The sequence below is a fragment of the Clinocottus analis genome, unplaced genomic scaffold (genome assembly GCF_023055335.1).
Source record: "Clinocottus analis isolate CAN_PGR_092001 unplaced genomic scaffold, fCliAna1.0.p SCAF_38, whole genome shotgun sequence".
Classification (NCBI taxonomy): Eukaryota; Metazoa; Chordata; class Actinopteri; order Perciformes; family Cottidae; genus Clinocottus; species Clinocottus analis.
Window position 1 is genome coordinate 581,117 of NW_027176131.1, and position 11,384 is coordinate 592,500.

Sequence of the window (11,384 nt, forward strand, 5' to 3'; positions counted from 1 at the left end):
CTCAAACAGTTCATCCAGTGTGTTTCAGGCTGTTGAAGCTCTTCTTCATGGCCGAGGGTTCATACAAACACAGTCTTCCATTCTTCTGTTTGGCTTCTCTCACTAACACCGAGGTCTGCTCGTCACCACGGTCTGGACTGCAGAGTCATGAAGGTTCACGGGAACTCAGCTGGAGGGAAAAAGCTCCCCGCTTGAGTTGTGAGAAGAAGAAGTTAAGAGAAGGACGGTTGAGTCCTTCTCCCCACATGGAGCCCCAGATGGAGCCCACATGGAGCCCACATGGAGCCCACATGGAGCCCACATGGAGCCCCAGATGGAGCCCACATGGAGCCCACATGGAGCCCCACATGGAGCCCCACATGGAGCCCACATGGAGCCCCAGATGGAGCCCACATGGAGCCCCACATGGAGCCCACATGGAGCCCACATGGAGCCCACATGGAGCCCACATGGAGCCCACATGGAGCCCCAGATGGAGCCCACATGGAGCCCACATGGAGCCCCACATGGAGCCCCACATGGAGCCCACATGGAGCCCCACATGGAGCCCACATGGAGCCCACATGGAGCCCACATGGAGCCCACATGGAGCCCCACATGGAGCCCACATGGAGCCCCAGATGGAGCCCACATGGAGCCCCAGATGGAGCCCACATGGAGCCCCAGATGGAGCCCACATGGAGCCCCACATGGAGCCCCACATGGAGCCCCACATGGAGCCCCACATGGAGCCCAGATGGAGCCCACATGGAGCCCACATGGAGCCCACATGGAGCCCCACATGGAGCCCAGATGGAGCCCACATGGAGCCCACATGGAGCCCACATGGAGCCCCACATGGAGCCCCACATGGAGCCCACATGGAGCCCACATGGAGCCCCAGATGGAGCCCACATGGAGCCCCACATGGAGCCCCAGATGGAGCCCCACATGGAGCCCCAGATGGAGCCCACATGGAGCCCCACATGGAGCCCACATGGAGCCCCACATGGAGCCCCACATAGAGCCCCACATGGAGCCCCACATGGAGCCCACATGGAGCCCCACATGGAGCCCCACATGGAGCCCACATGGAGCCCACATGGAGCCCCACATGGAGCCCCACATGGAGCCCAGATGGAGCCCACATGGAGCCCACATGGAGCCCCACATGGAGCCCCACATGAAGCCCCACATGGAGCCCCACATGGAGCCCACATGGAGCTTCAGACGGGCCTGTGGTCCCTCAGTGGGCGTCGTCTCTGAGGGGAAGCTTCCTGGCCGGCGGCGGCTCGGGGAACACGGTCCTGAAGGTCAGGTTGATGCGCGGGCCTCGGGCGTGGTACTCTTTGGCCACTTGATGCTGGTGGAGAGACACACACACACACACACACACACACACACACACACACACACACACACACACACACACACACACAGACAATGGATTTATTTATATAAAGTTAAGACGTGTTTGTTTGGAAACATTTTTTTTATTAATGTACCAACTTTGTAATGTTTTTTGGGCTTGAAAAAAAAAGAATAGTATAAAGTGGTTGAAAACAGCGTTTTGTCAACATGTCAACCTCTGATTGTACGAAGGAGGATTTGTGTCTTTTTTAACAGAGCAAATGTCTAGTTTGTAAGTAAATTATCTCCAAATCTTTGCTCTCAATTAAAAAAAATTGCCTTAAAAAAAAATACAAATTTGCTCTAAAAAAAAAAAGAATTCTAAAACAAGTTTCCCTCAGAGCAGTTCCAGGTCTCCACAACATGGTCAGATCTTCAGGTGACTGGAATGAAGACGTTCACACGAGAGAGGAACCATTGAAAGCTGAGACCTGCAAACTTCAAGCTACAAGAACCAGAGACACATTCGTAGGACCGAGTGTGTACGAGACGCGAGGAAACCTTTTTAGTGCAATTAATTTCTTTTTGAGGGCAATTTCTTTTCTGACAGCAAATTTTAGTTTTGAGAGTGTTTTTTATTTCTTTTAAATTTTTATTTTTTAGAGAACAAATGGATCTTTTTTTTGGAAATGTTTTTTTTAGAGCATTTTTTTTTCAGAACAAATTTTTGTTTTGAGAGCAAAACAAAAAAAAGTACTCTCCAAAAAAATTTGAGAGTACATTTTTTTTTTTTTAGAGCAATTTTTTTAATTGAGAGCAAAGATTTGGAAAAAATTTACTTACAAACTAGACATTTTCTCTGCTGAAAAAGACACAAATCTTCCTTCACATGATTGTCTCATTCCAACATCGTCCCTTCAGCCAAAGAGACGCCTGAAGACAAACAACCTGCACAGCACCGGCTGCAAGAACCGACCAATCAGAGGCAGAGGAGGGCGGGACATGAGGCTGCTGGGTTTTATGGTCAAATGATTAGTGTACGCACACACACACACACACGCGCACACACGCGCACGCACACACACACACACACACACACACACACACACACACACACACACACACACACACACACACACACACACGTGACTCAACAGAGTCTCTGCAGGTTGAAACCAGCTGAACAAAAGCAATAAAACATGAATTCTAACTATGTGAGTGGTCCAGTATTGTTTGGTTAACGAGCAGCTGCTCTTCCTCTGCAGCTCCTCTTCCTCTCGTCGTTTAGAGCCTGTGAAATGTGGTGGAACCAGAAAGTGGAGCAAACTGGTTAAGTTCAACACCAGTTCTCCTGCAGCCTCAGAGCCTGATGGAGGAGTCCGGAGGCAGAACAACCTGAACACAAGGAGGACTCTGACCGGACCGACAGGTTTAGTTAGTGTGTGTGTGTATATATATATATATATATATATATATATATATATATATATATATATATATATATATATATATATATATATATATATATATATATATTCATTCACTATATAATTCACTCTGAAAGCTTTCATGGATTCATGGCGTCTTCTTCCTCTAACAACATCTTTAAAGAGGAAACCTTTGTGGAGGCGTCGCCATAAAACACCTGTGACCTTCTCTTCTTTTCTTTTCTCCCTTCCTATGAGCTCTTTCCTCTCTCTCCTTCTCTCTCTCATCCCGTTTGTTTTTCTCTCTCTCCTTTTAATTTCTACTCAACATTGTAAAGTATTTTATCTCAACATGAGGACATGAAGAGATAAAATGGTTCATATTAATATTCCAGTTCTGTTTAACTCTCAGTCTCTGTTTCATCCGAGAACGTTTTATTCATGAACAACACTTTAAAACCACACACACACACACACACACGCACACACACACACACACACACGCACACACACACGCACACACACACACGCACACACACGCACTAAATGTCTTATCTTGATGACTTCATGATCCCTTCATGTCAAAGTCACTGATAATTCAGGAATAGCTTCACTAAAGTTATTAAAGTTATAAATTCACTGAATAATAGTTTGGGAAAGCTGAACTATTTCTGTATTATAGTATTATATGATATTTCTGATTAAAAAAGGCAGAGACCAGAGTACAAGATTGTAAATAACGTACCAGTTAATATTTATTAGTTTTAGTTTTATTGCTTTTAGAGTTTTACCTTCAGTTTGGTAAAACTTATGTCTTAGTGTTAGATATAATAACTGTTAAAGTGAAATAGTTATTATTAACTCATAACATTATTCTAATGAAATACATCTCAGAAAAGCTTTTGAGTAGTGTCATAAGCTCGAGGAGGAAGACGAAACGTGATGAAGACGATCACACTGAGAGGAGTTGCAGCAGCAACAGTCGGTTGATTGACAGCTGAACCGCGGGAAGAGACCTTTCCAAAAGATTGTAAATAACAACGCAACAAAAAGCCAACTCTTTAAATGTCAGCCCGACTCTGATCCGCCTCGAGGGGGCGGGGCTTTTGCTTTTGCTCGCAGTTGATTGGCGGCGCTCACCTGCCAATCGTCCTGCGTGGCTCCGTCCATCAGCAGAAGCGTCCCGTGGCCGAGAGGAACCCGCAGATGCTCCACGTACGTGAAGTCGCCTTCCTCGTCCTGAAAGAGGAACAAAAGCACTCGATGATGAGGAGGAGGAGGACAACAAGACACGAGCTGATATGAAGGCTAACGGCTGCCTGCTCATCACTACAAGACTTCTACACCACCAGTTATGAAGAGAAGTGAACACATGAACTCTCAGACTCAGGCCTCTGAACACGCTGACTCCTCCCACTGCTGCTGCCACATGTAACTCATGAGCAACAGCAGGAGGTCAGAGCCAGTCTGCAGCTTCTGGAGGCGACTCACATCCTTCATGAGGCGCTTTAATGAAACGCTGCTGGACGGAAGGAACAGAGCCGGAGAGGAGGAGGAGAGAAGGACTGAGGGGTCAGACCATGTTTCTTCCTCCTGCTCCTGACTCAAGCTCCTGTGCTCTACATGGTGTGTTCCATGACATGTAACATGACGTGTTACATGACGTGTTACATGATGTGTTACATGACGTGTTACATGACATGTAACATGATGTGTTCCATGTAATGTTACATCACATGTAACATTACATGTTACATGTGATGTAACATTACATGTTCCATGACATGTTACATCACATTTAGCTGAGTCTTTCACCCAAAGAGACTCTAAGTGTCTTCAACCGTGAGGACGAACTCAGAACAACAAGAATCAAGAAAGAACAATTTATTCAATGAAGTCAGACTCTAAAGTGCTATCGGTAAGTGCTGCCTCTGTGCTGCCTCGGTGCTGCCTCGGTGCTACCTCTGTGCTACCTCGGTGCTACCTCGGTGCTGCCTCGGTGTTGCCTCGGTGCTACCTCGGTGCTACCTCCTGCACCCTCAGCTCACCGGCGGGGGCTTCTTGCGGAGGCCGAACACTCTGGTGTCTCCCAGGCTGACGGAGGCGATGGCGGGCCGGGGGCCCAGGGCGGCCTCGTGGTCGCTGTGCCAGCCGATGCTGTCGCGGCCGTCCCGGTACAGGTTGCACAGCAGGGAGTTGAACCCGCGACCGCTCGCCCGCTGCACGGCCTCGCGGAGGGTCGACAGCACAGGATGCCACTGCGAGGGGAGAATCATTCAAGTTGATATTGTTGGCGTTAAAGGAGGCAGGGGGGTTGGCGCCGCACCATGGAGGCAGGAACAGGTAACTCACCTTGGTTTTCACAAGAGCCATTTATAAAACAACATTTCAGAGTTACAGGTGTGAATGACGTGTGTATGTGGAAGATGTATGGATGTTTATCAAATATTCTACAAAAAGAAAAGTCAAAAGGTAGAAACTCAACGTTGGTCTGAAGGTTCACGGAGTCCGTCTCACCTGAGCGTTGGCAGCCATGCTGGAGCCAGCGTACCTGTACGGCAACTCCCCGAACCAGCAGGTCAGCCGGGGCTCCTCGTACGCATCACCTGCTCCAGAGCACAAACAGACACACCTTTACCTCACAGGACCACATGACCACAAGACCCACAGGACCACAGGACCCACAAGACCACAGGACCCACAGGACCACATGACCCACAGGACCACAAGACCACAAGACCCACAGGACCACAGGACCACAGGACCCACATGACCACAAGACCCACAGGACCACAAGACCCACAGGACCACAAGACCACAAGACCACAAGACCCACAAGACCACAAGACCCACATGACCACAAGACCACAAGACCCACAGGACCACAAGACTGACAGGACCACAAGACCACAGGACCACAAGACCACAAGACCCACATGACCACAAGACCACAGGACCCACAAGACCACAGGACCCACAGGACCACATGACCCACAGGACCACAAGACCCACAGGACCACAAGACCCACAGGACCACATGACCCACAGGACCACATGACCCACAGAACCACAAGACCATATGACCCACAGGACCCACAGGACCACAAGACAACATGACCCACAGGACCACAGGACCCACAGGACCCACAGGACCACAGGACCCACAGGACCCACAGGACCACAAGACCACAAGACCACATGACCCACAGGACCCACAGGACCACAAGACAACATGACCCACAGGACCACAGGACCCACAGGACCCACAGGACCACAAGACCCGTGTTGCAGTCGAATATGATATTATTAACACACACACACATGCACACACAACCCGCTGCATTCGGGGAACCCTGTTCCCCCTCCAGCTGCCATCATGGGCTCACGGCCCCCCGGTACGCACCCTGTCTGTAGTTGGTCTTCTGGGACCAGGGAAGCCCCGCCAGCAGCTGACTGAACATCCAGTCGGCCTCTTCCGGGGACAGAAAGCCAGGCAGCAGCCGCAGTCTGGACGGACAGAAACACAGGACACTTCAAATGTCTTCAAAACAAATCTAAAAACTCACAGCGACCCGAACTCGCGGGGACGCGTCCCAATGAGATGAGACTTTGGTGCAAAGTCTAAGAAGCTGATTTTCATTATTCAGCTAAAGCGTAATGTGCCAATTCAAGTGAACTAGGTGTTAAGTAGCTACAACAGAAATATCAGCTCAGTGAGGATTAAAACACTTCCATGTGTCCGGTGCAACATGTCAGAGAGACAGAGGCCTCGCTGAGCGCTGTGGTTGCTGGTGGGATGACGCCATCTACTGGACTTACAACGCGCTCACAGGTTTGTTGACTGATTAAACACACGGGTTGGGTCAGTTTCCTTATAAAAGATCCATTTGCTCTCACCTGGACACTCCAGTGGGTCCACGGCTGATCTCGTGAACACCGGCCTGCCTGTCCAGGACACGATAACGAGATTAGCCAACGTGTGTGTCGTATACAAAGGAATATAAAACCAAAATAAAGAGACAGAGACATATTTGAATTTGATGAAATAGATGTTTAAGTCTGAGGATAGAAAGTGTAACTCACTCTATGACCTTCACTGGTGGAACATCTCTAACTCGCTGCGATGGAGAGAAGACAGAACAGAGAAAGCTTCCTTATAAAACCGTCTCAGAGGTTATAAAATCTCAAACTATTCCCAGATTGAACAGGGACTTGTATGTTAGCCGTCTACCTCGGTGGGCTGCTGGAACTCAAACGTCTGAGGACTTTTCTGTGGCCCACATCCCCACGAAGAAGCCTCCGGGTTGACGTTGCTGGGTTGGTTGTTTGGGACTTCACCTGGTAAAGAAAGAAACGCATGAAGAAGCTGTTGTCTCCAGATCAGTCAGGTTTAGAGGACTAATAATAATCCGGCATGCAGGGTTATAAATGTTTATAAATAATGATCTCGTTCATTGAGCAGCAGGCAGACGCAGTCACATACGACCAAAACCTGAAGATACACTTTGACTCCTGTACGACTACCTCTTGTTCCAGAAGCTCTTGGCAGCTGTTTGGCCCAAGAGCCCTGAACCCTGGCCCGCTGACGCTTATCCGCCATGATGTTACATCTGCAGAGAGAAGAAGAAGAAGAAGAAGAAGAAGAAGAAGAAGAAGAATTCATCAACATGGAAACAAATTCTGCACAAACCAAATAAAAACACTCATCTGATCACTAGATTTATTTAAGAAACACATAATATCTACAAAGCCAAGAGCTTCTAGAGGAAATGTAGGTTTTCCTCTGTCACAATAATTGATGACTTGTCAACTTTGTAATGTAAAGTTTAAAAAGAGGAGTTATTAAGAGACAGTGAATGATTTATGCATCACTGTTTGTGCCCGCAGGAACATTTCTATCATTCCTGAACTCTCACCGAAATCACACGTTGACTGCTTCTCATAAAATGCTGTTTATTATGTAATAAAATAGTTCACATTACATTCTCTTTGTTTGTAAAATAGTGTAACTTCCTGGTCTTTTTAACTTCATTAAACAAACTATGTATGTTTTTGATACATTTCATCCTGTACATCTTAGATTCATACTTCTGTCATACTAGTGTTCCCTCTTAACGTGAGTATTGTAACGCACCAAGACACGACACAGTGAAAATCTACCTGATCCTGATAAACAGGGAAGTGTCTCACTTCATGATTTAATCATCGAGGTTCATATCTGCTGAGCTTTTTGTGTTTCAGTGCAACGTGGAAAGTTTCTTCTACTGAACTCCTCTGACAACGAGCTGAAGACGTCTAGCTTAGCTAAGCTAGCTAAGCTAGCTAAACCTATTTATAGATACACACTTTGTAAAAGTAATAATAAAATACATAATGTCCCATTTATTAACGTTGAACCAGATCTTTAAACTACTCACCAAACCGGCTGAAACGCAACACACAAGCTAAAAGAGAAAAAAAGAATAACTCGACAAAGTGGAGACTTCTGTCAGCCGCGTGTGTTACACAAAAATAAATCCTACCCGGAACTGAAGTCCGTAGATTGGTTCCTTCCTGTTCCTTTAAAAATGTAATTACGGTGTTACTTTTGTATTTGTTAATTTAGCAAACAATATAATATAATACAGATTCAGGATACAAGTGATACAATAATGTATTAATAGTTAAAATAAGACAATTTGATATTTAGTGCCTTGTTATTTATTTTATTATTTTTACATATTGCTGAAACCCTTCAGGAAGACAAAAAAACTCCGGTTTAATTAATTAATTAATTAATCAATTTAAAAAGTGGCCAAATCCAATGTATCATTGAAAAGGTTTGTGATTTGAGAATAATTGACAAAAAGGTGGAAACTGTTTGAGTATTCATCCGAGAAAGAGCCGATTGAGTTGTCTTGTTCAAATGTATACATGCAGTAGACGAGGTTTATGACAAAGTGTGAAGGACACCTTAACTTTATTCATAAGGTATTAATGCAGAAGCATCCAGATCTTCTCCCATTATAATTTACAAACTGAACCCCATATTTACAATCAATTCTTTGTCTCTCGGCTTCTAGTCTTTGGCTATTGTGAAAAGATGTGAAAATAATCCAATAGTATAATAACTACAGTATGCACACATTTATGTTACCGCCACTACTATACTCTAAAGAGTACAAGTACTTAAACCAGTGTCTGGATTACAGTAACATCCCCATAAACTCAAAAGCTGTGTTAATGTCAGCTATCAGGGCGAGAAAAAGAAACACAATCACACAACACGATGCCTTATGCCACAACTTTTATTAACAAACAGTAGAAAACACAAGTTGCCAGCTATATAAACAAACAGTGTATTTTACACATAGAAATTCTAATTTAATCATTTCAATTTCCAAACATATTAAAAAAAGGCTCGTTACAGAAAAAGGAGACTCATTCACAAGACGCTCAGTGGAGGCTCCGGTCAGACCTGCGGTATCCAGAGAGGAGCAGTCCTCCTGCGGACGCAGCCTGCAGCTGATGAGCATCTGAGTTTAGCTCCAACTGTAGGAAATGATCTCCATCCCTGTGAAGCACTGCAGGAACTACTGTGTGTAACCCGCAGCAGTTTAGAGGTTTTACATTTGGATTAAAAAGAGGCACATTAAGGAGCAGCCATGTCGTTCACGTGGACGTCGCAACAGCTGAATTACATCTTTGCAGGATTCATTCTGAACTAGACGACCGCTTGTTTGTCCGAGATATCTCAGTAGAAGGCACTGGTGACGAACGCCACATTCAGCTCATGATAACTTCAGTTTCTAAGTAAAAGAATTGGTGCAATAACAACCCACCACAAAGTCTTATTTGAACTATTCTGATAACACGCAAGAACATAGAAAAAAAAGGAAGAACAAGCCAATGCATGACAGCTCAGTGATGAAAGTTAACAGACGCGATGGAACGCAGGAATTGCCATCAAGAAACGGCTCATGGTTTGTAAACAGGACTAGCTTGAAAGCTCGTCTATAAAAGGTCCGAGTTTAGCTGTGTTCATAGTAAATATAAAATAAATTATACAAATACATATATAAAAGACGCCCACCACCATTGTCCACTGCTTACAACAGCAGGGTTAACAAATCACTTTTTTTTGTTGCATTATCTCCACCATCAGTGTCTAAATGTGGCGTCTGTCCTTTTGTCAACAGCAGCTTTGTATTTTCATTTCAGCCCCGTTCCTTCTCCGGTCGTTGCTACAGACTGAAACTCTCATCAGGGCAGTCGAACACGCTTTGACGTGCAAACTAGCTGAAGGCTCACGTGTGAGCGCTCAGCCAGGAGGGTCAGACACACAGACACACAAACACACAAACACACACACTCTGCTTCCCTTAAACTGGGAGGGGGGGGGGGGCAGACCAGAGCGCCGCCTGCAGGTCGTCCCCGTCTGCTTCTAGTCGTTCTTCACACTGTTTCCGTTCCTCTGCTCGCGCAGCTTCTTCCTCTTCAGGTAGCCGGTGCGCTGCAGGCGGTTCATCCGGCCGCCGTACAGGATGACCACGTTGCACGGCACCAGCTTGGTGGTCAGCCAACCCTGCGAGGAACCAAGCGCAGTGAACGCAAATGAAATGGGTGCATGCGTCAAGTAAAACAACAAAAAGGGTGTGTTTTAGGTCAATTATACAAATTGTAAAGCAGCGAAAACATTGAAGTGCAAAGTGTATGACTTGTAATGTATGAAATGGTCCCATTTCCATTATTTAGCATCATTAATAGTTTCAACACACGACACCAAACTCAGCCTGGGTGTTGCTTTCCTGGATCGGCACCATGAGCTTCTCACCATGACGGCGTGGGGGAAGTAGCCGTTGGTCTGGCCCTGCAGGCCCACAGTGGAGAGCTCAGCCGCCACGTAGCGCTCCGGCGTGGGCTTGTCCAGGGTGGGCTTCCTGATACGAGTCATCTTAGTGGCCACGAAGAAGGGCAGCACGCTCTGCAGGGAGAGCGAGGACGCGTGAGACGAACAAGTCAAGTGTGAAATGCATTAACTGATCGAGATAAATATTTAGCATTGAGCCTCTTGATTTTTCATTTAAATATTAATCTCACACAGTTGAACTTGTCTCATGACCTTCTGACTATGGAACTGTCAGATATACTTTAGTCACTTAAAGCCAGAACATATCTGCTGGAGACCTCATGATGACCGGCTCATCGGGTGAAAACACTCCGGGTTTGCTGAGGTGAACCTGCAGTACGCTCCTCCACCACAAGGGGGCGCCGGAGCGACTACTACAGGTGCTAAAAACAGAACAAACAAGCCTCGTGTGGAACAACAGATGCTCAGAGTCCTCCGCTGTAAACACGCATCATCCATGAATGAGTTCATGGCGTTGTGCTTCAGGCTGAGAGCGACGCGCTGGACTCTGACTCCTCTCACTACAGAGCAGATGACGGAAACCCATCGCTCGAAGCTAGAGGGCAACCAGAGTCCAACAAGCCCAAACTCACCTGGATGATGATGCCCTGACGCCGGTACTCCTCCTGGAGGCCACGAGAGAAGAAATCCACAAAGGCCTGAACACAGAAGGACGAAGATGGAAAACGACATGGCGTCAGTCTGTTAAACGGGCCAATGAGAGTCCTGCCCAGCAAGAT

The 11,384-nt window shown here is 46.5% G+C and overlaps 2 protein-coding genes across 2 annotated transcripts in view; both read right to left on the reverse strand.

Moving 5' to 3' along the window:
- Window positions 1–1,211: 1,211 nt before the first annotated feature.
- On the reverse strand, window positions 1,212–8,262 carry alkbh3 (alkB homolog 3, alpha-ketoglutarate dependent dioxygenase). The gene is made up of 10 exons (XM_068596543.1): window positions 8,174–8,262; window positions 7,281–7,366; window positions 6,988–7,094; window positions 6,840–6,874; window positions 6,654–6,701; window positions 6,160–6,263; window positions 5,274–5,362; window positions 4,805–5,014; window positions 3,897–3,995; window positions 1,212–1,342 (listed from the first exon to the last, which is right to left on the reverse strand). Exons 2-10 carry the CDS (start codon window positions 7,354–7,356, stop codon window positions 1,226–1,228), a joined length of 885 nt encoding a protein of 294 aa, XP_068452644.1. The 5' UTR covers window positions 7,357–7,366; window positions 8,174–8,262; the 3' UTR covers window positions 1,212–1,225.
- Window positions 8,263–9,035: 773 nt separating this feature from the next.
- Window positions 9,036–11,384, reverse strand: part of hsd17b12a (hydroxysteroid (17-beta) dehydrogenase 12a) — a 7,339-nt gene continuing 4,990 nt past the window's right edge. Inside the window, exons 8-10 of the mRNA XM_068596589.1 lie at window positions 11,238–11,303; window positions 10,570–10,719; window positions 9,036–10,320 (exon numbers count right to left, since the gene is read on the reverse strand). Of these exons, the coding sequence (XP_068452690.1) occupies window positions 10,180–10,320; window positions 10,570–10,719; window positions 11,238–11,303 (357 nt within the window). The 3' untranslated portion in view covers window positions 9,036–10,179. The remainder of the gene's footprint in view (window positions 10,321–10,569; window positions 10,720–11,237; window positions 11,304–11,384) is intronic.